This window comes from Bombus bifarius, unplaced genomic scaffold (genome assembly GCF_011952205.1).
Source record: "Bombus bifarius isolate JDL3187 unplaced genomic scaffold, Bbif_JDL3187 scf7180000008213, whole genome shotgun sequence".
NCBI classification, from domain to species: Eukaryota; Metazoa; Arthropoda; class Insecta; order Hymenoptera; family Apidae; genus Bombus; species Bombus bifarius.
The window spans coordinates 475,653-500,227 of record NW_022884516.1 but is presented as its reverse complement, the minus strand read 5'-3'; the positions used below and the strand labels follow the sequence as shown (position 1 = coordinate 500,227).

Below are 24,575 nucleotides of genomic sequence, written 5' to 3'. Positions count from 1 at the left end.
AAATATCGAAGTCGACTATGTATCGATTATTATCGATTCTTCTGTAATAATAATAAGTATAAGAATACCGATCTTAAATTCTTTTTTCGAAGAACGTGGATGGTTACGCTAGTCTTTTGTAAGTTAAGACAATATTTATGAAAAATTTTAAAATTTACGATATTTGCTTTATGTTTCATTTTTTATAATTATAAAATTTCTTAAAATTTTGTTCGCTATGTTTAACTTTTATCTGCATGAAAGAAAAGCTGAATTTCATTCTGAATTGTTTTCCTAAGCAAGTGCACGTGACAGTATTCGTGCATATGTTAATAAATTTTGTTTTAAATTTTGATAAAAATTCTATATTTCATCATTTTATTTATTAAAATTTAATATTTTGATCATCTATGTTGCTATATAAATTTATATAAAAAAATATTCTAATCATTTAGTTAACATAACCAATTTTAATTAATGATACTTTTGTGGCTGTGTTCAATTATTGCAAAAGATTTAATACAAATACATATATTATAGGCAGAATCAGTTGATATGACAAATTCAAAGGGATATCGCAGAGGAACGAGGGATTTATTCTCCCGAAAGTTTCGCAAACATGGAACGATTCCATTGTCCACATATATGAAAGTGTACAAAGTGGGCGACATAGTTGATATCAAAGGCAATGGAGCTGTTCAAAAGGGAATGCCTTATAAAGTTTATCATGGGAAAACTGGACGTGTATTCAATGTTACCCCTCATGCTCTTGGTGTTATTGTCAATAAGAGAGTCCGTGGACGAATTATTGCCAAAAGAATTAATGTTCGTATTGAACATTTAACTCATTCTAAATGTAGAGAAGACTTCTTGCAACGTGTAAAGGATAACGAAAAACTTAAGGAACTAGCGAAGGAGAAGAACATAAAAGTAAAGCTAAAAAGACAGCCTGCTGAACCTAGGCCTGGACACATTGTATCAGGACGTGAAAATCCAATTTCACTTGCCCCTATTCCATATGAATTTATTGCTTAAAATTGAAATAAACAGCTTTTGAAAAAATCAGTATCATTTGTATATGTATTTATTTCCCATATATATTTTAAATATAGTTTTAAATATAATACTTGCAATGAAAACTTTATATTAATCTACATGTATAAAAATAGAATGCAATTTTTGTTAACAATGATTTTATTTTCAGTAATATATTTTTACATACGTATAGAATTTATCGTTATCTTTAACTGAAACAAAATATTTTATGGACTAGTATTTTTTTCATCAGAATTAAAATACATAATTCTTCTGAGAATGAGTTGTTTTGTATCTACAAAGAAAACAATTTTCTTAGAGTGTTACATTAATTATTATGGTAGCCCAGGAAGCTAATCGTTTTTTATATATTTTACAAACAAGATATAACTGATTCTATACATATTTTACTTTATAAATAATCTAACATATAATATTTTTAATTTTATACATTGTACTTCCATAAAATACGAAATTATCGTATAGAATTTGTTTAATTTAATCACTATATATTTGTAGTAAGTTCTAATTACAATCTATTGATTGGTAGAATAGGATATAGCCAGTTTCAGAACTTTTCTGAATATCTGATGTAAGTCCGTAAAAGTCTTCTATTGTAGATGCATCAATTTTCTAAAATGAAAATTTAGTAATATAAATATTTATATAAAGATAAATAATTCTTACATAATGTAAATACTTATAATGTAAATTATAAGACTTACATCAACCATATCATCATCAAAAAGTAACCAGAACCCATGGCTTTTTACTATTGAAATATAGTGTCCTCGGTTAGGCCCACTGCCACAATGTATCACAACTGCGACCAAATCATATAATCGATCCGGATTCACTGCATCATCACTCTATAAATTATTATATGCATAAAAATATAGATTAGAATGTTAGAAGGTTAAAATAAACAATCAAATATGTCGGGTTTACATTAGAATTAGAGTTAGGGGCGTGAAACGAATCTTCGTTCAGACTACACGATGTCGTTATGCAATAGAGAAGACATTGACTAGTGCAAATACGATTATTATAGAATTGGACATGTAACCGTGGTAATTAGATACTCGAGGAACTAGTGACAATGATTTTAGGTTCAATAACGAATCCGCGGTCTACGGGATGATAGATGAACATACTCACAATATCTATGTCGAACTCTTTGTTAAAACGTGGAATATCCACCGAGCGTACAGACACAAAGTAACTCGCTAATACGACCTCACGAGAGAATGACTTTCCGTCGCGATGATGCTGCGGAGGAAAACTATGATGGGGTGTGTCTAAGGACACGAGATCATCGGATTCGTCGAGGATAGCCTTCGTTCAGAAGGCGAGGGAAATTGGCGTTGCTGCTAATTGTTCAATCTCCATATCGGTGGTTACAAAAAGATGCTAGCCGCCCTCGAGGGAAGGTTGCTAGTGGGAGACGTCGTTCGTGGAAAAATAGGTCTTTCCTGTCTTCCCGTAACTGGGACAAAGACTGTTTATCTGTTTGAAGGATTTTAGGTAACTAGATTTTAGTGTTTATAACGGCCCTTGGGTTAGCCGATCACGTACTGCGGAGACGCGTCGGCATCTGGTAAACATCATACCCGAAGAATAGGATCTGCGTGTGGCGAGCCACGGGACAGAAACTGTTGGAATGTTTACTGTCGCGTGCCGCTACAAATATTTCTTTTAAGGAGAGCTATAGAATTACTTCGTACCTTTGTTAGACAAAGCGTTCATCCCGTGACCGCGGCTACGTTCGGCGACTGGCTGTCGCCTTGAGCCCAAGCTCACTATCACAAATCTCAAACAAATTCAATCGGATCGAAAGACGATAATTGTTTAATTACGCCTATGATAGAATCTAGATTACAGTGTTAGGGGATTATCCCGAAATTCCAAAGGGGAGGCTTCAATGTCCTTTCATCTCCGACAAATATATAACAATTGCAAACTACTTACCGTATTAAAGAGCCGGAGCTCTAGAGGAAAAACTACCCTGTGAGAAACTTTTATGTGACGATTATATTGCTCCACATATTTAAATCTCTTTAGATGCAATGCTAGTATCATTGGTAATTTTTTAACCCTCATCCGTTTCTAGAATAAAGGAGTATTGTTAAATTCCTTCCTAAATTTTATTAATTGTAAAACTTTTCTCCAAATACCTGAGCTTCTTGATAACTACTACAGTGATCACATTTGAATTTGTTGTCGCTACAAAGTGTCTCAGTATTTGAGAAACATCTGAGGCAGTGTGTGATTGAAGTATTTTGGTCTACATCAACTTGTAAATCAAAGAAATCCTCATCTTTGCTAGATACAGTCTCACAATTAAGGCAGCGTGTTTCTGATGTCAAAATTCCTTGAAATATTTCATGAACCCATGTAGGCTCTGGTGGTGAACCAGCGTCACCTGCACCACATTTTCCTCCTGTTGGTTTGCTTTGACTTCTCTCCGCTGGAATATCAGACACATAAAATTAATATTGTAAGGATCTGCTATTATATACATGTACGTATGCATGTACATATGCAAAGAAATTTGCATACCTAAAATAATTTCATTTATGTGATTTATCAAAAAATTTAAAAATTCATGTGCATCCTGTTGCATATAATTATCAAATTCCTCTGTAAAAAATTATATACATACATTATAAGTAGCATGCCTAAACATTTTAAATACTTAAATATTTTATAGAATACAGGGTGGTTGGTAACTGGTGGTAGAAGCGGAAAGGGGGTGATTCTACGCGAAAAAAGAAGTCGAAAATATAGAATAAAAATTTTTCGTTCGAGGCTTTGTTTTCGAGAAAATCGACTTTGAATTTTCGCTCGGTACGCGTGCGGTACCTTATAACGGATCTCACTGTAGATCGTTGTCTCGATGGAAAAATTTAAAAAAAGGAAAAAAAGAAAGATTAAAAGAAAAAAATTTTTATTCTATATTTTTGACTTCTTTTTTCGTGTAGAATCACCCCCTTTCCGCTTGTACCACCAGTTACCAACCACCCTGTATATCATTATAATTACAAAATCAATTTTTATATTAGAAATATGTCTTCATATTAACCTTTCTCTTTTCTCAATCTGGCAATAAATTTTTTTGGAGCAATAGATCCAACTTTCTTTTTTTGAGTTGCAATACTGTAGAACAAATCTGCTAAACATGTTAATAATGTTTCCTTGGTTCTCTTATTTCTAGCTTTGTATTCTAGAACTTTTTCTCTAAATGGTCGACAAAAATATAAAGCTTGTAGTACAGAATTACTATAACAGGTATTTCCAAACTATAATAATATAAATATTAGTATTAATAATTTTAATACAGAGAATAAAAAAAACAATTTTATAATTTTTAAATATTTCTACAATTTATTATACTTACATTAACTAGACCAAAATAATGTTCATTAGGAGGAAATTGATCAGAGCCAATATCTTTCTCCAATTGTGATATATTTGTACCCTATAATAATTATAATATATAATACATAATCATAAAGAAGTGATAGCGATAATAGAAATTTGCAAACAAATGTTTTATAATTAACATATACATATACATAATATAATTTATAACACTGGCATATAAATAAGCTCTGATGAAATTTCTTTAAATCCTAACATGATTTTAGAAATAGATTCCTAATTTTGTATAATTACAAGTTATTTCTTATTTTATTATGAAATTCATTTAAAAAAGATATAGTGTATGACAATTTAAAACAAATATAGATGGAGTATAATTGATGGTATTCATATTGATGTCACACAATGACACAAAGTTATTAAATATATTTATTGATTATAAAATTCATTTCAACTTACCATTTTATGATTTAATAACTGTTACTGACCACTGACAAGCAAACAGCATGGATTTTGATGACGGAACCTCCATGGTATTCTAATTTACAAATTTATTGTTTAAATTATTATAATTGCATAGTTGTCCACGTTTTTTTACGATAGAAATGAAAACAACAATATTTCTTATATATGTTCACGTGTGTTCTTCGACGTTTTCATTAATATATACTCTGAACGGTACTTGTCTCGAGTCTCGATTAAATTATTAGTTTTCACGAAATTATCAGAAGTTATTGATGTGTGCTCAAAAGCATTAAAAAAGGTATTGATGTTGATTCCTGAAAGCGGTTTTTCAACGAAAGATGTCTCTACATAGGAAATATATTCGGTTATTCGGCACTCTACAAACAATTACTTCATGATAAAATCTTCTGAATTTGATATCCGTGGTTTTATGATCGCTACTTCTGTAGTTATTTCGCGCCAATTTTTTTAGAATTTTCGAGAAATAACAGCTCAATATATTTTTATGATATATTGTATTTTGTATACGTATATTGTATTTAAATGATACACATAGAAATATTGTGTGTTTTCAGATATATTATGAAGTATGAGCTCATTTCATGTAACTATTAGCATCAACTTGAAGAAAGTAGAGCGTTGATGTTATACATATGTCGAACGTAATTGTATTACTAATTAAGCTTTTGAAACGTAATTGAACATTAAATAGAAAAAAGAATAAAATAAAACGTTATTAATTTGTGTGATGGTCTTCATCGAGCTGTTTTGTTTATAATTTTCAAAATACATGTTTTTTTAAACATGTCTCAATTTCATTATTATTCAATGTATAATTATGAAGGAAAAATGTTATTGACAATATACATATTTCTATTTTTATAATCATTGTAGAATGTCACAGGTAATATATGAACAAACATGTTCTTTTTATTATATGATCTTATAAATCATTTGAATATTTAAGGAATATTCATGTATTTTTAAAAGTTTGGAAAATTGATAATTGTATATAATTTTGATTCATTTACTTACATAATTCAATCCATTTTTTATAAATTATTTTAAAGTTACATTTTTAAGTAAAACATCACAATTCATATAAAAAAAATATATAAATATTAAAAGGAGTTATTTTATATACATTTTTCTATATTTATTGTAGGAATATGGATAAAGAAGTTCAGCTTAATATTCATAAAATTCCAAGCAGCAGGATGATAGCTTGTAAGGGTATAAATGTATTAATGGATTCTACTATACATTCCTCTCCATCTTCTTCTTCTCCATTGCGACGGAAGTCTGTAATTCCTCAAAAAATAAACAGTTTTGCTTTATCAGAAAATGATGATGAAGCAGAACGTTTGGCTCGTCGCCGAGAAATTACTGATACTGTATCATCCATTTCTACAAGTTTAAATGATAGAAGACGTTCTTTGGGACTTGGTTTTCTAGTGAATATGCCAGCTTCTCAAATGGCAGAACGTATATCACAGTGTATAAAACTTGGTACAGAGAATAAAATTAACACCAAAAATGCATTTAGCTTAGAAATGATTGATTTTATGACATATATGATTAAGAAAAAAGATGCCAACATGTCTAATTTGCAAGTAGCTAGTACATCTTTGGATGTAAGTACTAAAATCTATGGATATCGTGTTGATGGTGTACATATGGATATACTCAAAATGATTGGTGGACTGGAAAAACAAGACAAAGACAGTAAAAATCAAAATAATATGGAAGAAATGGATTGTCAAGAAGCAACAGAGAATAGCCAAGATAAACGAAAGCAAGAAAAGAGAAAGAAGAAAAAAAATAAACAAACAATATTTGCCACTGTAGAAGCTTTAAAAACGAATGTTGAAACTGAGAAACCTTCTTTAATAACTATGGAAGCAGATTTACAAACCACAGATATGTTGTATCAAGTGATGTTGCCAAACCATGCAAATTCCAAATTTTATCTACATCCTTATAATGATATTTTAATAGATACAGTAAATAGCAAAGACTTGCAACATAAATATACAGGGTGTGATATTCCAGAAATAAGAGATCTTTCAGACATGCAAATTGGTGCTCCTTTATTCTATTTTGATTTTCTTAGTTGGACAATAGATGAACCAAATGAGGTAATTGCAGAAGAAAATAATGGGAGCAAATTTCAATTTGATCTTGATGATAACTCAGTACATGACAATGAACATGTATCTACTGGTATGAATTATTTTGATATTGAAGTGACAGAAGAAGAAAATGTAGATAGATGTGCTATTATACCTAATCAGGTAGAAAATATTGTGGATTTTTGTAAAGTTTTAACTAATACAGTATCATCAAAAGTTTCAGAATATTCCTTTATTCAAAAAAGCTTAAATATACATTGGGCTGGCCCATCTCACTGGAAAGCAACTAATTTTAAAAAAACTTTATTTAGTAATAATTTTGAGAATCTATGTCGTCAAGCACAAGCAAAGAAGAAAAATAAGGAAATGGAGCTGTGTTATGATGATAAAACGATAGAAAACATGAATACTAAATTTTTACCAAGTCAGTTAACTAAACTGCATACTAGAACTGTTAAAATAGAATGGAATGAAGAAATATTAACATTACCTCCAGATAAACATTATGATATTGTACAAGCTAGTAAATTATATCTTCATACAACAACACTTAAAAATTCAAGAAATGCAAATAATATGAATGTTACTACTTTATCTGATAACATAGAAAATTATAATTATATAAATGCAAATGATATATCAAGCCATTGTTCTAACAACCATAATGAGGAATATGAACAAAATAAAGAAAATGATACAGTTGATAATGATATACAATATGAAAATGAGGGTATATTTGGAATACAAATGCCTTTTACTGGAGACAATCTAGTTGCTATACCAAAACTCACAAATAAGTTGTCTATTGCTTATTGTGTACGTCCTAAAAAAGTTGACATGAGACAATTAAAATATGCTATTTGGAAATGTTTAAAAGATAATACAGAGAAGGATGTACAAGAAACAGAGAGTAGAAAAACGATGCAACAAGATAGAGGTAACAAAATGAATAGTAGTAAATATTTTAGTGATATTTATAAAGTATTGCCAGATATATTAACTAAAACTAATATCGAAGCTTTAAGCTTTCCAATTTCGTTTGTATCTTTATTGCATTTAGCAAATGAAAAAACATTAAAAATAAATTCTTCATATGACATGACAGATCTTATTATAGAGCAAGGATAAATATATTTATATAAAACTAAAAAAATTATAATATTTATAATTACGAGATTATAAAAAATGATATAAAATAAGAATTGAATATAAATTGAGAAGATTATGTAATTAACAATTAAATAATATCTTGCTCTGAATAAAATAGATATATGTGTGTTAAATGTTGATTAAGTTTTATATTAATACAATATTGTCATAATGCGCAATAAATTTATTATATTTTCAACAAGCCTAGTACTTGATTATTTTCAATTTTATATTAATATTCTCCGAAATTCTTCTATTGAGTGACAATATTAAAAAAGTAATGTTAAAGGTAAAAAAGATTATATGTAAAGAATGAGGTTTATAAAACAGCATGTATTTAAATTTTAATAGTGCATGCAAAATTCCTGCAATACCATCTATTAGATACGTATTATAAATTGTCCAACGAGTTCAGTTCACGGTCATATAAACAGATCTGTATATTGCTATTAAGGTATCAAACGGGTGCCAACCCAATATTTGTGAAGCATCAAACGAGTACTGGTACGTTCATACGATGTCAAACGGTTATCGATACTCGATGGCTTCATGAAATTCAAACTGGTATCGATCTTTTGTGAAGTATTAAACAGGTTTTGATTTGATACAATATTGGTTTGGAATTACTTTAAGACTATTGCATCTAAAAATGATACCAAATACGTAAAATTTCGAAACGTATCTTCTATTGAGTACTTTGGATGAATCGGATTGATTGAATATGATTAATAGCAGATTTCTATTTCCATGAATAGAATTACGATCAAATAAGCAAGTCTCAACATTCGCTAGGGGAAACTGTCACAAAATTGAGTCGTGACTGGTGAAAAATCAACATGCGAGGTTTTCCTATGTGCATGCGTGATATGCTATGTTTTAGACAGAGATAGAGATACTCTACTCATCTCTGTCTATCTCGCAAGAATGCGGACTTTGTTGACCTTCCATGTTGATTTTTTCTTTAACTAGACACGACTCAATTTTCGGACGGTTTTCCCTAGGCTTCAGTATATGAATGTCGTTTACCTAATCTACTAATAGAAGCCTGCGATATTAATTCATTTCTAGATTATAATGTTGGCAAACCTGAAATCGCATTGAATGAAAAATTGATGAGCTGTGGCCGCTGTGGGTATCTGCAGTGCGCGTTGTCTTGTGTTGTGAATGTTATTGTAAATAACTTTCAACTGAAAGCTTGCTGCTTGGCCTATTACTCCTAACCGTGAAAATGTTTACGCAGAACACTTAAAGTCAACGTGTATGCGTTGCAATTCCGTGTTAAATATACATGAAGAAGAGCTGCATTTCAATAGAATAGACGTCGTTCTGTCTTGACGATATAGTCGTGTTGCTCATAGAGCGGGAACCATTAAATATTGCACAATGGCAGATTTCGATGCAATTTATGAAGAAGAAGAAGAAAATGAACAAAATTTGGAGGAACAGTACGTGAAAATGGTGCCAGATCCTATAGTTATTCGCGGAGCTGGCAATATGACTGTGTAAGCAAATTTCTGTTATCCTTTATATTTTTTACATGCATAAGCTCAGTATTTCATTTCAAGAACAAAGAAATCAAAGCTGTGAACTATTTTTGTACTGAGTGTGATTTTATCTGTATTTACGACAATCCTACTTTTGTATTAAAAATAATACAATTAAAAATATATAATGTAAGACATGATTGCAGGACATAAAATTCAATAAAATTTGTTTTTTATGATTTTCCTGTAATCTTATTTTTATAACAAAGAGCTCAAGCGGAATAATTTTTTGTGTCGTATAACTTGTGTAAATTACTTATAAGTGAATTAATATACTAAAATTATAAATATTTATTTTAGATTTGGACTTAGTAATCGTTTTGATTCAGAATTTCCAAATGGCTTGGTATCTCGTATTGCTCCAGAAGAATTTAAAGCAACTATTATGAGAATAAACAGTGTATTGAAAAAAACATTACCGGTTAATGTTAAGTGGTTATTTTGTGGTTGCGTTTGTTGTTGTTGTACATTAGGATGTTCTCTTTGGCCTGTTATTTGTTTGAGTAAAAGGGTAAATATTTAATCTTTGTAAAAAATATACTTGTTTTGTGTAAGTTTCTATCTATGATGAAATTTTGTAATAAAACATATGAGGGCGCTTGTAGAAAAAAGGCCTTATAATCGATTTTTATGGGACTGTTTTATGGGATATGTTTTAATTGCTTTGTTTATGTCTATAAACAATTGGAAGTTGGACTCAGATCACCTTCAAAAAGATAAAAAATGTTCAGAAGTGAAGAAAAATAGAGAAAAACTTGAAGTGTTGTTGCTAAAAAAGAGAAATTTATATAGATCGCTTAAAGATGGCATCATGGATAAATTACTATCATAAGGGCAATGTTGGCTAACTTACACTAGCTAAAGATTTATCTAGTCTAAACTAATATACCTATATGAACCATTGCAATGAACATTTGAGTGAAAAGCCCCCCTCCCACACACACACCTTAATAAAAATTTATATTAAAAATGCAATATGTATTTATAAGAACTATTACATTTTTTTAAATTTTTTCTCAATTTTTCTTTTTTGGATGGTTTTATTTTTTTTGGAAATGATCTGGACTCAAATTCTCAGTCTTTTTAAATTAATTAAATTAAAGCAAATCCTATTAAAGTAGATGCTGAGACCCCTTTTCTGTAAATTAACCAATATATGAAATATAAAATGAGATATGTAATATATATATATAATAATATAAACAATTTTTATCTTACTATTTATAGACACAACATTCTTTAAATAAATTATTAGAGTGGGAGAATAGTAGACTATATCACACACTTGGATTACATTGGAGATTAGCAAAACAAAGATGTGACACTTCATCCATGATGGAATATGTAAGTAAATATAAAGATAAATTAAAATTGTTATATTTTTATATTTCTTGTTTTAAGATTTAATCTTAATTATTTAATTTGTATTACAATTAGTTTCTCTATTTAAATTCATAGAGATCAAATCTAGTATTATATTATCTATTTCTTAAGGAAGGACACATATACACACAAATTTACTTTTTTGATTATGTGAATAGTTGAAAGCTTATTAGTATAAGCAAGCTTGTACTTTTAGTTACATCATCGTCTGAACTAGTCTTAAGCATAAATCCAATATTTATGTATAAACACACACTTATTTGTTTTCACCTTCTATATTTCAGGTTCTTTTAATTGAATTTATTCCAAAGATACCCATATATAAACCTGACTAAAGAAAAGATCTGGATACTTGTATGACTTATGCACATAATAAATTAGTGCAACTCTAAGATGTAAAAAGCCAACAGCTTCTGGCTTAATTGTAAAATAAGAGAAATTAAGTGTCATTACAGAAGGCACTTGTGGGATGCTTATTTTTGTAAATATTATATGTAGGATTGCACAGTACAATAATGAGATATGAATGCGGATCAGTTATGATATATTAGTCTTATTCCCTAACATCTATCTTAACAGGTACAAAATCACAACAATTTATGTACTCATCTTTTATAAAAAGAGATCGATCTGCTTTTGATTTTCAGTTATTTAGTGAAAAAGAATATTAGCAAATATTTATCAGTTTGCACAGAAAAAATTACAAATGGGATTATAAACGTATTTTAAAAGCACTGCTTGATATCTAGTTTACTAGTCATTAAAACGTAACTATTTTGAACAATTTTTGTTATCTTGTTAATAATTTTTTAAAACCTACATTTCAATTAGATATTAAGCTTTCAGGTAAGAAATTAATCTGATATAGTACAACGAATAGTTTACAAAGTATTTGTGATTCAAGGGTGAGAAATAACTATCACATAGCCCTTATACTATTAAAAAATACAAAATACAAATACTCGTTTGTACATATTAATGTATACAATATAAAAACTTGTTTTGTCTATAGGTTGATTTCTTACCAAGGTGATATTAGAGAATACGATACATACAAATATGTGTCTGTTTTACTTTTTGACATGAATTTAATATAATTTAAGATGGTAAACATATTGTTGCTATCAAGAGATGATGATATTACCTTCAATCGAAATATAAGTCTTTTTACGTATAACGTGGGATAAACTATTTTGCATTAGAAAAAAAGGAAGAATTAATTTTTTTGATTATTCATAGCCAGTTTTATAGAGAATGACTGGTTTTGAAAAAATAAAAATACAATCACTGTACAGTATTAAAATTCATTCAATTATCAATCATTACATTGTTTACTTAAAATTTTAATGAATGTTTTTGTTCTGTAATATTGTATATCACATTATATGGTTCTGTACAGGCACTTCTCTATATAGAAACTCTATTTTATAAGCGAAAATTTTCGTTGATACATAAGAAATAAAAATAAGCTCTGGATATAGATATAATGAAGTATAGAAAAATTGTAGAAAAATGGATAGGACATATGTTAGAAATTTGGAAAGCATTAGAAGTATTTTTCTTTCTATTCAGTGGCTGTGATTGAGAATACAAGACTAGTTTTCAACTTAAACATATATCCTACATATGTCTCAAAAATCACATACATCTGAGTTTCTAGCTTAATAAACACAATAAATATCTTTCTAAGGGATGTACTTAATTTGCAAAATTATCAATTATGATGCTTCACATTATAACAGTAATTTAGTATCTGTACAATAATTCATGTGAACACCAGTTTGGGAACATAATTTTTGACTTACTAATAAATAAATATAATGATTATTTCATTGAATATTATGAAACAGTAGAAGCTGTATTAGTTAATAATATTATTCCATTCCAAATTATGTGAGTTATGTAAATTGTTGATACTTCACTTGAGATGTACTGTGCAATGGAACCATGAATGTAAATATCCTTGATGTTTTGTGTGTTTAAAAAATATAATTAATGTAGAATTGTGCAGAATTGGTAACTGTAACAGTCAACATGCTTTTACACTGTACATTAGTAATTTATATGTTTGTAATTATCAATGCTTATTCATTCGTTTTACTCCTTCTTTCCCCTTTTTTATTTGGATAGTGCAAGTATTTCTTAATGTTTGTAAGTATATGAACTTAAATGTTCTAAAATCTGTGTTTTGATAAACAAAACATTGAAAAATTGTTTACAAATAAAGAGATATAGATTTATTTTTTCATTAATTGATGTTACTGTATTTAATAACTCAATGGAAATTAAAAACTGCATTTTTATTTTCTTCACACAAACACATATAAGTGGAATGCATAGTTAATTTCTTGAGTTGTACTTTTTTGTAGATAAATTGTATTGCATATATTTACATATGTGATTGTAAATATGTTAAGAAACTTACATATTTAAAAGGTAAAATGCTATAAATAATTAATAATTTTAAGGAGGAGAATTCCATAATGAAAAAATAATAAAATTGTTTTGAAAAGTACATTGGATTTGACGAATTTACTAGTACATGAAGAAAAACATTATTGTTAAAAAGAAATTATTCCTTGAAATATAGGTGAACTTATTTACATATTGGTATTATCATAGACGATAGAAAGGATTGATGTGAAAAAGACAGAAGAATATCAGATATGAAGCCAATTTATATAATATTCTTAGGCAGATACAAAATTTATGAAACGAAGGGGATATATTTTTGATAGGCAGAACAAATGATTAAAAGTAATGTCTCTAGGAATGTAATGTCATCTTTGTTGTATTTACCATAGTACATTAAGTGTGTTTCATAAGAATGTAATAAAGAAATTTTTAGAAAATTGTTGAAAACAAATAGAATTTTATTTATTGAACCTAATGAAATAAGTTTTCAAAGAAGTATAGAATACATAGAAACGTTAGAAAGCTTGTTATGAATAATATATATGATTTATAAAATATATGATTTATTACTATTACAACAAAAGAAAAACAGTGTTCAATGTTTTTACAAAAATTACTATCAGTCTACTATAATTTTAATGTGCCTTTCTGTTGTGGATTATCTGAATTCTATATGTATACACTATATACAGAAAATATATTGCAAATTATATTTCCATAAAATGATGATAATTACTACCCAACAAATATATCTAATTATTAAAATAAAAATTCTCATTAACTAACTCTGTCTTTTGTATATCAATATGTATTAAATTTTTCATTATATTAATTTTACATTTAACTACTGCCTATAACTTAAATTAATAAATAAAACTACAACTTAAAAAATAAACTATTATTTAGGCCTTTATTAAAAATTCTTTATCAATAATTCGTTGATAAAAAAATAAAAATTCTTTTAGTGTATATCAGATATTTTTTAGCTCTGTTAAAGGAATTTTCTTTCAAATATTATTTTTTTTATAACAAATACATTATTTTACAATATTTAATTTTCTGTATAAGAAACCTTTTCTTATATGTATAATAATATTAATTTCTTCCATTTTATCATATTATTGTGACTATAGTTTAAAAAAGGAACTTGTCAGAAAGTTAAAAAAAGTATACATATATACATATATATTATACAAACTCTCATTAGTGGATATGTAGATCTGTATTTAAGTGTACACAAAATGCAGGTCTGTTTCTAGTCATATATAAGTCTTATAAGCTGTTATCTGCATTGAAATGATATTTGCTAAGAATAATTCTATGTTATGATAATTGACGACAGGTGCCTTTGCAGATCTTAATGAGAAGTAAGACATCATTATTAGTCATGGTAGTGAAAAGGTGTTTGACAGAAGGTGGTATATAAATTTTAAGTAAAAACATATTTTTTGAGGCTTTCACGGACTAAATTATCACAATTAATACTTAACAACATATTATTTGTAATATATATTCATCACTAAAATATGTAAAATATATATTTTTAGATATTACAGTATAAAATTTTGTTGTATCTTCATAAAGTACATGTATATGTATACAAATGGTTTCACTTACCAATATAAATCTGCAATCCATGTTAATGTTAAATGTATTGCTACAATCAATAGAGTCTACTGAAATTTCAGTAAAAGATGAAGTCAGGTGAGAATTTTATAAAAATTGTGAAATGTAATTAATTAAAAATATAATTAATAAATAAAGATTATTGTATGTTTCCATCTACATGTTTATATTTGTTATATAGTTCTTACATTAAAGGAAATTTAACATGCCCATTACCAATAACAACTTTGGATTTTCTCTACAATTTTTCACAATCCGATTTAGAAATTGTATGGCCATGTGAAATCCGTTTTTACTGGTTATCATTACAACCATTTGTTAAATTTGTACGCTTTTTACTTGGCTACGTAACACCATTTATTATAATGCTCGGTGAGTAAAAAAAAAGAGAATAGTTTTCCATCTTACTATTATATGATAATTTGCAACTTTATATATATATATATATATATATATATATATATATATATATATATATATAAAGTTAATATGATTTATTGTACTGTAATAAATAATTTATTTTTCACATAGGTGTAATGTTAAATACTATTTCTTTTGTAATATTAAGTACACCTATACTTTGTGAATCAAATTTGTCACTTTATTTAAAGGCACTTGCCTTATCTGATAATGGAGCATTAGTATTTAATTATGCTGTAGGTATTGCAAAGTCACATTTTATATTTGTTAATAATCTTTTCATGGTAAGCAATTATATTAGATAATTACATATATCTTACGCATATAATTAGAAACTCAAGTTTATCATTTTTTTAGGCTAGTAGATTTCTATGCAGTTTGAATTCTATTACTATGGAATTCTTTCAATTTACATCTACTTGGCTAGTTGTAGTTCTCACATGGACACGAGTATTTGCTATAATGTTTCCTTTTGGAATATATGGTCATTATAACAATTCTTCGGGAACAATAACTATTACTATTTTGATATGTGTCAGCTTTATAATATCATTAACAAAATTGTATTCAGGAGGTAAAAATTCAAATTTCAGTACAATGTGTTATGTCAGAAATGTATTTCACTTAATTTACAGGCTACGAAACAGACAGTGTTTTTGAATTTATACCATGCCAAAAGAAAATAAAACCATGGGGTAGTGCTATGTATTTTTATATTGCATTATCAACTTGGTTACCTTTACTTTTTATATTTATTGGAAATATTTTACTGATTATACTCATGAAAAAAACTGAAAAAATTCACTGTCAGTTAACTCGTAAGTAAATTATTTAAGTAGATTTGTGTAATTAAAGAAAAACGAATACATTTCATGACGTTATTTCTTAGAAAATTTCAGACATAAAACAAACAAAGTACATCATACTTTTAGAATATTATTTGTAGTATCAACTGTTTATTTAGTATTACTATTACCCCTTGGTATAGTTGAAACTTTGGAACTTTATTGGGATGTCATTTTGATTAAATTTCCCGGTACTGAGATGAAAAGAAAAGCGGAATATATACACTGGTATAGATTTTAGAATATGCGTATAATATATGCTTGCTCGTTATTGCGTATGCGTTTAATATAATTGATAACTTTGTATCTTACAATTATTAATTATTTTTCAGGTTAAAAGAAAAAATGTTATTAAAGTGGTGCCGCGGTTTATGCTTTCATATATATCATTGGAATTTTGCAATTAATTTCTTTTTATATTGTCTGACAGGTGAAAAATTTAGAAACATAGTCATACAGACATTAAAACGATATAAAATTGTAATCTTTTCAATCTTTTCTAAACATATCAACAAATGTATATTGTGTTCAAAATATCCTACACATTTAAAACCCGCACAGTCTCCGAACGTATTACTAATAAGAGCTATCACGCTTGGTGAACATCCTACCTCTGGAAGTGTTTCTGGGCAAAATAATAGTACCACTATTGCAAACACTTAATGTAAAGAATATATAAATCAAATTTATAAAGACTGTTAGCATTAAACATTGCAAAAATGTTTGTATATCCACATATTTTTATTGAATATGTACACTGTTATATATTTCATGTCAAATTTTATCACTTTACTTATATCACTTTTGGTAGGAGTATTTTTCCTTGTTTATATTTTCACTAATTTTATTACATATTTTCATAATTTACAAAACTTGAATTTTCTATTACATATTTCTAGAAAGTATATCATATTATTAATATTATGTATCACATTAAATAATTTATTTTACACACATGATAAAAATGATGTATGTTCTTCTAAAAGAGATCACGATGACCAATCGATACGAAATTTGAGAGAGAGAGAGAGAGAGAGAGAGAGAGCACGAGCGAGAGAGAAGGGGAGGGGTGGATCCCAAATTTAAAATTTTAGCTGTGGCTATTTATTAGTTTTTGAGTTATTAATAAAAGCTTCCGATACTATATATTGAATGGTGTCTATATAGATGTTGCTAATTATTAATCAACCGTCTTCGCTGATAGTTGTTCTCTGGTACCTATTCTCAATTGTCGAATAGCCGATGATGCAATAGCGATATCACTTCAGTATCTATACGGTGTCCCCCGTAAAATAGGTTATTGTAGCTTCAGTTGTCCAAAGGATGTTTTATTTTCTATTTAATTATTTTTTGAACCGATTAAGTAATCAAATACTAGCCGGCCGCTGTAAGGCGACAGGATATCTTTATATATAGTTTGATAACTAAGGTTGATCGCTGGTTATGTAGTGCACACACGACACGCAAACACGCACACACACGGTATATTAACCCGACATTTTACGACCACGAAGATTAAAACGTAACTTAGTCTAAAAACAGCGAACGGATTTTAGATAGGACACCGTATACATACTGAGGTCGATATCGCTGTTGCGTTATCAGCTACTTGACAATCAGCACTCGACATTCGACGACGACTACTACAGCGAAAACAGTTGCTATATATATGTATAGCATCGAAAGTCTTTTTATCAATATTTCGGAAACGAATAAATATAAATAAATAAATAAAAATTTTTAAATAAGATCTACATCCTCTTTCCTCCCTCAATCCCTTCCAAATTTCATGTCGATCGACCACTGATTTCTTTCAGAACTAGAGCCAAAATAATTACTAATGCAACCGAATATCACATTGTATATGCTAAAAATAAGTTTAGAAACTAGAATTTTCTACTTTATGTTCATAAGAATGAAGATATAACAAACTATAATTATTATAATTGTGTTTGTTTAAATTCATTTTATAATTCGGATATCTGGCTCCAATATAAATTATAAAATTGATAAAATTATTGCTTGCTAATACTGCAATTGAAATCTTCTACGAAATTTCCAAAAATTTTAAAATAATTTACTACATATTACAACTGAAGAACATCTATTTATATGCACACACGTTTTAGAATATATATCTTCTTTTTTTAATTACTAAAATATGCACAAATTTGGTTTGCAAATATGTTTCATTGTAATAAATGTGTAATTAAGTATTTACATTACTATATGCGATATTTAACTATAATGAATAATTTAAATTTGACATACTCAGATTCTATATATATGCTCAGTATATGTGTAGTATATGGATATTGCATATTCATATACTAAACATAAATCGAAATATAATTTAAATACATATTATAAAATACAATTTGATATATGTAACATATTTAAGTATGAAGTTAACATACACATGTATATCAATAGAAAAATTGTTGTTACCTTTTTATTACATTTACTAATTAATATGTAATTTTGATCATTCTAACATAATATAGGATACGTTAAACAGAATAATTGTTGAAACAATAATAGTGAAACATTACAGGTTTAATTATAATCCTGCATTAAATTTAGTAAGCTTTAAATATTTTATGTACATATGAAAAAATATAATTATTCGTTTTACATGTTAATTATATTATGTTGCATATTGTATAAATATTTATTTGTAATTATTATTTATTAAACAAATATATTAACTTATTAAATTTATTAATAAATCTAGGATTTATCTACACTTAATAATCAGTTAGAGAAATTTACAAATAAATGTTATTCAAAAATATTGATAATAGAAATGTTACTTTCTCTATTACATAAGTAATAACAACTTAAATAAAGTTTAAATTATAAAGGCAAATAGGATTTGCTGAAATTTGATATTGAAATATCTCAATTTCAACTTTGTGCGTAATTATATTGAAATTTCTGTTAAGAAATAGGAAATTATTACAAAGTTTCATATATACATTTTTTCATATTTTTGCACTAAGTGCATTTTAATTTACGAGATGATCTCTCTAGTTAAGCCAAAGACAATATTGCTGACCATTTCATAGATATACATATTATCTTATCATTTGTCATTACAGATTACGTATATGTATTGACGCTACACGTATATAACACCAGAAGAGCGTTAACGTTAACATCATTACCAGGAATCGGTACCGCCTCTGTTTAGGAAAGAGGCTATCATGTGTACTTATACATATACATATATGAGATGATAAACGATTGTACACGCTTGGATGTACGATTGGCAGCATTGTCTTTAACTTAATTAGCAGAAGAGTCATGCTGTATAAAAATATATATTACACAATTAAGGAATAATATTAATGCTTGATATTTGAATACTTTGACGATGGTAAAATACGTTTTATTTGTATTACTAATTTTCTTCGGGGAAAATAATATTTAAGACATATCTATAAATATTAGTGACGTAAAAATTAGTTACTTTTGAAAAAATTGAAAAGTAATATTACTCTATCCTTTTGGTGGTAAAAAGCTTCAAAATGTAAATCTTTCATTTTCAAAAATCCAATTTAAAAATCTAGTAAAAATATGTTCTTGAAATTCTTTCTTTCTCTTTCACAAGGCAATGCATACTTGCATATAACTCAGTCTTGTTGTAAATAGAAATTCTACAAATTTAGTCTCCATTTAGTATCTATGACTGAATAAATTCTAAATTTTTCATTCCCTGCTTCATGAAAATACCATTACAAAAATATTCGTAAGAATAAAATTAGTAATATAGAAATCACTGACATGTAATCATTTATAATACGAGAAAACATGCGAAACATTAATTTTCCAAGTGTAAAGGAAGATTGCATGGGATTCTATTTACGTAATTTACCGGAAATTGTCCTTTTCGATCTTTACACTCACCATATAACCAATCTTGTGATATCCTCGATAAAACTGTAATTTTTTCTCCTTCCTACAACATATATATGGATATATAAATAAAATGAAATTAAGATAACTATTATACAGTAAGATTGAAATATGTAAGTGTAGTCAATGTGTAATCAGTAAACGTAATGGGATTTTTCATACTTCAGCAGTACAATAACCTTGATAAAAAAAAAGTGCAGATGAGCAAAATAATTAATTTTTAATGATAATAAATAGCAGGAGAAAATAGATCGTCGTTATTCTTTTCTGCATATTGAGAGAATATTTATATTAATTTATATTAATCATATTAATTATAATAATGTATATTAATATAAGAATGTAATGTAATATAAGAATGATGTGTAAGCGAGCAAATGATAATCGTCAATTTTGCATCAAACTAACTTACATCAAATACTAAATCTTCTGATGTTTCACCTTTAAAAGGGTAGATAGCGGTAACTATATTGTCTGGGACACCAGGCAATGGTACTTTTATATCAATAAAATTAATAGGAAATATTCCTTGTTGATTTCCTACTCTACCCTCCATCCAATCTTCATTAATTTTCTTAATTAAATATATTATATCACCTTGCTTGAAAGGCAAATCGTCCGCATGTATTAATGGAAAATCATATAGAGCAATGCCGTAAGGTTCTTCATTGCTGACCTAAAAATAGGACAATACTAATTATTTTGATAAAGCAATAAGTATGGAGCGAATTATAATTACTTACTGAAAGATCGTTATTTATTTCTGCTAAATATTCCAGAGGTGGTGCAGGTGGTGGTATTGTGGGCATCGGAGGTGAAGGGTTATCTTTAGAATCATTTTGCCATGAATTAGATAAATCTAATGTCATTGGTTTAGCAGAAGGCACTATTTTGTTTGAACATCTTGAGTCAATTTCGATGTTGTTAATCTTTTGCTGTATTTTCGTTTGTAAAACTTTTGGAGCTGGGGGTTTGGGTGGTTTCGCGCGAATTATAGTTGGCATTGATTGAGTACTTTTCAAAGATGTTTGATTGAAAGATGCTTGGTTATTTGTATTAAAAGCAAAAAAGCTTGCATCCCCCACATGTTTTACAGATTGTAACGTATTATGATTAGTTATTTCCAATGGTCCAAATGGATCTGTTATTGAATTAATTTTCCATGGATCATTTTGTGATGCTTTTTTATTAGATATTCCAAAAAAATCAAAATCATCTTCAAAGGCACTTTCTGTTTGAGATGTGTTCCCACTACTTGTAAATGCAGATGGATTTGAGTTTCCATCACTGCCAAAGCTATCAATGCTAACACCATCACTACTTGATCGAGTCGTAAATGTTGGAGATCCAGGTGGACTAAAATCTATTAGACAAATTGGTCCATTTGTGTTTTCTGATTGTAATATCGTATTGTGTATTTGACTATTTAACTGTGTTATGCTTGAATGTTCGCTTTTCTTTCTTCCGAAAAGATTAGTCAAAAGTTCTGTAGGCCTTACCTATTCGAATACAATATAAACAGCATTAGATAATGTTTATTAACTGTAAAATGTTAATTTAATAGACGTCTACATACTGGCTTTTTTGACTTTTCCTTTTGTGTATGCGAATAATTTTGATTAAATTTTGGCGGTGGTGGCCGAGGTGGTGGCTTTTTCTTCTGAATAGGTTGTTGCATTAACGAAGATCCAAAAACATTGTTTCTATGAATATCAAAAGATAATTAAATTTTGTAATGAATTCGATAATGTTTGAAATCCTACATAAACTTATAACATGCGCCTTGCATGAAATCTAGTCATTACATCATATATAATATACTTACATTTGTGTAACGAAAATATTTACTACGGAAATGGCAAAAAGTATAAAGAATCTGTATTAAACCACATAATATCGAACTTACGTGCTATTCCAAATAATGTTTCTTTGTACCGTCGAATTTGGATTAATCGGTGGACGAGGGGCAGAACGTGTAGGAATTCGCATTTCTGAAAGCAAACCATGAAATGAAGCAATACCTCGGAAAAAAGTTCGTTGAGATCTAGTATTGCAGCATACAATGCACGAACAGATACTTATTCTATAGATTCTTTTCTATACATTCATGCACACAAATGCAAATACGTAGACACGAACATACAGGGGAATTTACGAAAAACAATACCCGTATTGACAACAATGAAGCTTCTGCGTTCCGATTATACGCCCACTACCAAGTGTCAGATATCTTTTGACGCGATATGAATTCAGAGGCGCCACGATAATAATTAAAAATTTCACGAATGGTAGTGTACATTGGATTTGACGTACGAATGAAAAACATGACGTAGTAATGAAATTTAATTATAATTTCAAACATATGGATAAAAAGTTATATTTGTATTTTATTATATACATATGCTTTCTTCAATTAAACAGATCAGTTAATTTTCTTCGAGTGATGGTTATTACTATCGGCAGGTTCGTACACAGTACTCACCTGTTTTTACGTTTGCAGCCATTTTTCATTCAACACGATTGCAACTATATCTTATATTACGATGTGATAATACGTTTAAAAGAAATTGATTAAACAACTAACTTCTACAGTCCTATAGGCGAATAATTTATATATCGTTGGAAATATTTTGTTTAAAGATTTAATGTTAATAAAATAAATAAACAACTGTTTCTTCCTGTTTCATTTTGTTATTTTTTAATGATTTCACTTGCCAAAGAAAATGAATCATTGTACCAGTAACGTTTCATTTTTGTAATTAAAAAGGACCCGTTTCTCCTTATAAATGTTATAACTACCAACGAAACTGTTCCTTAATTATACGCTTATCGTTTCTCATGTGTACAGGCATGTGACTGCTTTAGAATTAGAACAATTACCAAATAATTTATGACGTATCAAGCATTTATTTGAAATTTGCAAAATTACGATTATAGATTACCATTAATGTCCCTAGATTTCAAAGTTTCTAGGTACGTTAATTTTATTACAGTGGTTATACTACTGTAATTTGCTCCATTAACCTCTACGATAGTTTAAATTGTTATTTATTTTTCGTAAATTTGATCGTATAATATAAAATATATCTTTTTATTTGTATCTCCTAGTATTTACAATATTTCAGTAAGTTTTATATTTTACTTTATATTTTACTTTAAGTACATGCATACATGTTTTAATTTACATAATATATTCGTACGCAATAACTCCTGTTACTAGCGACATCTGAGTCATATGCAAATTACAGATTTTGCAATACCGAATTGTACAAAATGATAAATAAATCTTTATACATACTCGTTTTATCGTATGTACGTATATGTAATTATTTTCATTATTTAAAAAATGTAATAAAATATTTTGTTATTAAATGTCTCGTTGAAAATAATGCATCTGCAAAAATAATTGAATCTACTACTTTATTTATTACTGAATGAAATATTTAGTAAAAAAGATTAGAACTAGATGGAAATATGATTTTCTATCTATATTTTCTAGAACTTTGAGAAATTTAGTAGTTTCGCAACGTTTTGATTTGACCATCTTTTAATACTTCAGTTGCTTTAAAGGAAAGTATACACGTATATACATACATGCATACAATTATATTACATTTATATATATATATATATATATATATATATATATATAATATAATATAATATATATATATATAATCTGTTTTAAGGAAAGATCTTTTTTAAGAAACATACACCGTTGAGCAAGGATTTATCATAAACGCTATATTTATTTGCCTATGTACATAACCTTTATTATTGTTCCTAATGAATATTTATTAGGATTTAGTAGGACTTAATGGACTGGATTGAACTTATATACATGTTTTAGCGTCAACGAAACGCTCTTACCATTGTACCCTGACTCAAATGATAGAAGAAATCATGCACTGAAAGCGAACACAGGGTGTATCCAATGCACGAAAAAAACTGCGTTATAAAATATAAAGGAAAAAAGTCTCTTATACAAACGTTCGACACATACACTTGGTTTGCACTTAACTTTTCTTTCGCAGGATAATTGTAGAATAATTGTATAGATATGAAATAATTCTTCATACTTTCTGTGAATCAAACCATCTGCGAGGATTAGGGGCGTTTAATCGTTCGAGTTCTTATAATGGTATATAGCTTTACAAGAATATTGTTTTTTGAAGGAGGAAAAAACATGATAATACGAAATAGAAAACAAACGATGTTAGCGTTTATGCACCGATAAATTCTAAGTCTATTTAAAATTTACGTACAGCATATACACAAAAGCT

General features: G+C 28.0%; 6 protein-coding genes across 11 annotated transcripts; 4 read left to right on the top strand and 2 right to left on the bottom strand.

Annotated features, from left to right (window-relative positions):
* The first annotated feature begins 24 nt into the window (after positions 1-24).
* LOC117210829 (60S ribosomal protein L21) lies at positions 25-1,045 on the top strand. The gene is made up of 2 exons (XM_033454205.1): positions 25-118; positions 520-1,045. Exon 2 carries the CDS (start codon positions 535-537, stop codon positions 1,012-1,014), a length of 480 nt encoding a protein of 159 aa, XP_033310096.1. The 5' UTR covers positions 25-118; positions 520-534; the 3' UTR covers positions 1,015-1,045.
* A 333-nt stretch (positions 1,046-1,378) lies between these two features.
* LOC117210828 (ubiquitin carboxyl-terminal hydrolase 46) lies at positions 1,379-5,153 on the bottom strand. 2 transcript variants are annotated; one of them, XM_033454203.1, is made up of 8 exons: positions 4,855-5,153; positions 4,412-4,492; positions 4,097-4,313; positions 3,574-3,654; positions 3,189-3,481; positions 2,983-3,120; positions 1,740-1,883; positions 1,379-1,647 (listed from the first exon to the last, which is right to left on the bottom strand). In XM_033454203.1, exons 1-8 carry the CDS (start codon positions 4,855-4,857, stop codon positions 1,540-1,542), a joined length of 1,065 nt encoding a protein of 354 aa, XP_033310094.1. In that variant the 5' UTR covers positions 4,858-5,153; the 3' UTR covers positions 1,379-1,539. The 2 variants fall into 2 exon arrangements, with proteins under 2 accessions (XP_033310094.1, XP_033310095.1); XM_033454204.1 differs by lacking the exon at positions 3,574-3,654 and having other exon boundaries at positions 4,855-5,150.
* Positions 5,154-5,254: 101 nt separating this feature from the next.
* LOC117210827 (condensin complex subunit 2-like) lies at positions 5,255-8,337 on the top strand. Of its 3 annotated transcripts, XM_033454201.1 has the most exons (3): positions 5,255-5,357; positions 5,436-5,522; positions 6,026-8,337. In XM_033454201.1, exons 2-3 carry the CDS (start codon positions 5,503-5,505, stop codon positions 8,118-8,120), a joined length of 2,115 nt encoding a protein of 704 aa, XP_033310092.1. In that variant the 5' UTR covers positions 5,255-5,357; positions 5,436-5,502; the 3' UTR covers positions 8,121-8,337. The 3 variants fall into 3 exon arrangements, with proteins under 3 accessions (XP_033310092.1, XP_033310091.1, XP_033310093.1); XM_033454200.1 differs by having other exon boundaries at positions 5,256-5,522; XM_033454202.1 differs by having other exon boundaries at positions 5,256-5,764.
* An 821-nt stretch (positions 8,338-9,158) lies between these two features.
* Positions 9,159-13,149, top strand: LOC117210856 (cysteine-rich hydrophobic domain-containing protein 2). Its single transcript, XM_033454257.1, has 4 exons — positions 9,159-9,643; positions 9,986-10,196; positions 10,913-11,029; positions 11,353-13,149. The coding sequence occupies exons 1-4, from the start codon at positions 9,525-9,527 to the stop codon at positions 11,401-11,403; spliced, it is 498 nt and encodes a 165-aa protein (XP_033310148.1). The 5' UTR covers positions 9,159-9,524; the 3' UTR covers positions 11,404-13,149.
* Positions 13,150-14,710: 1,561 nt separating this feature from the next.
* LOC117210840 (probable G-protein coupled receptor 139) lies at positions 14,711-17,044 on the top strand. The gene is made up of 7 exons (XM_033454241.1): positions 14,711-15,187; positions 15,291-15,481; positions 15,641-15,813; positions 15,887-16,103; positions 16,165-16,347; positions 16,419-16,602; positions 16,707-17,044. The coding sequence occupies exons 1-7, from the start codon at positions 15,087-15,089 to the stop codon at positions 17,035-17,037; spliced, it is 1,380 nt and encodes a 459-aa protein (XP_033310132.1). The 5' UTR covers positions 14,711-15,086; the 3' UTR covers positions 17,038-17,044.
* A 2,316-nt stretch (positions 17,045-19,360) lies between these two features.
* On the bottom strand, positions 19,361-22,940 carry LOC117210839 (uncharacterized protein B0303.7). 3 transcript variants are annotated; one of them, XM_033454238.1, is made up of 6 exons: positions 22,775-22,940; positions 22,199-22,283; positions 21,869-21,995; positions 21,036-21,791; positions 20,705-20,968; positions 19,361-20,335 (listed from the first exon to the last, which is right to left on the bottom strand). In XM_033454238.1, exons 1-6 carry the CDS (start codon positions 22,794-22,796, stop codon positions 20,198-20,200), a joined length of 1,392 nt encoding a protein of 463 aa, XP_033310129.1. In that variant the 5' UTR covers positions 22,797-22,940; the 3' UTR covers positions 19,361-20,197. The 3 variants fall into 3 exon arrangements, with proteins under 3 accessions (XP_033310129.1, XP_033310131.1, XP_033310130.1); XM_033454240.1 differs by lacking the exon at positions 22,775-22,940 and adding an exon at positions 22,354-22,740; XM_033454239.1 differs by lacking the exon at positions 22,775-22,940 and adding an exon at positions 22,460-22,740.
* Between the last annotated feature and the right edge of the window lie 1,635 nt (positions 22,941-24,575).

Excerpts from the sequence above, each read along its gene's own strand:
- LOC117210856 (XM_033454257.1), top strand. The coding sequence starts at position 9,525 with ATGGCAGATTTCGATGCAATTTATGAAGAAGAAGAAGAAAATGAACAA. Across the intron at positions 9,644-9,985 it reads GGAGCTGGCAATATGACTGT|ATTTGGACTTAGTAATCGTT; the intron begins GTAAGCAAATTT and ends TATTTATTTTAG. Across the intron at positions 10,197-10,912 it reads TTATTTGTTTGAGTAAAAGG|ACACAACATTCTTTAAATAA; the intron begins GTAAATATTTAA and ends TACTATTTATAG.
- LOC117210828 (XM_033454203.1), bottom strand. Across the intron at positions 4,314-4,411 it reads ATTATTTTGGTCTAGTTAAT|TTTGGAAATACCTGTTATAG; the intron begins GTAAGTATAATA and ends ATATTATTATAG. Across the intron at positions 3,482-3,573 it reads CATAAATGAAATTATTTTAG|CGGAGAGAAGTCAAAGCAAA; the intron begins GTATGCAAATTT and ends CTGATATTCCAG.
- LOC117210840 (XM_033454241.1), top strand. The coding sequence starts at position 15,087 with ATGGTTTCACTTACCAATATAAATCTGCAATCCATGTTAATGTTAAAT. Across the intron at positions 16,104-16,164 it reads AACAAAATTGTATTCAGGAG|GCTACGAAACAGACAGTGTT; the intron begins GTAAAAATTCAA and ends CTTAATTTACAG. Across the intron at positions 16,603-16,706 it reads AAAGCGGAATATATACACTG|GTTAAAAGAAAAAATGTTAT; the intron begins GTATAGATTTTA and ends ATTATTTTTCAG.
- LOC117210827 (XM_033454201.1), top strand. The coding sequence starts at position 5,503 with ATGTTATACATATGTCGAAC. Across the intron at positions 5,523-6,025 it reads ATGTTATACATATGTCGAAC|GAATATGGATAAAGAAGTTC; the intron begins GTAATTGTATTA and ends TATTTATTGTAG.
- LOC117210839 (XM_033454238.1), bottom strand. The coding sequence starts at position 22,796 with ATGGCTGCAAACGTAAAAACAG. Across the intron at positions 22,284-22,774 it reads GGCTGCAAACGTAAAAACAG|AAATGCGAATTCCTACACGT; the intron begins GTGAGTACTGTG and ends GTTTGCTTTCAG. Across the intron at positions 20,336-20,704 it reads CAGAAGATTTAGTATTTGAT|GAAGGAGAAAAAATTACAGT; the intron begins GTAAGTTAGTTT and ends TATATGTTGTAG.
- LOC117210829 (XM_033454205.1), top strand. The coding sequence starts at position 535 with ATGACAAATTCAAAGGGATATCGCAGAGGAACGAGGGATTTATTCTCC.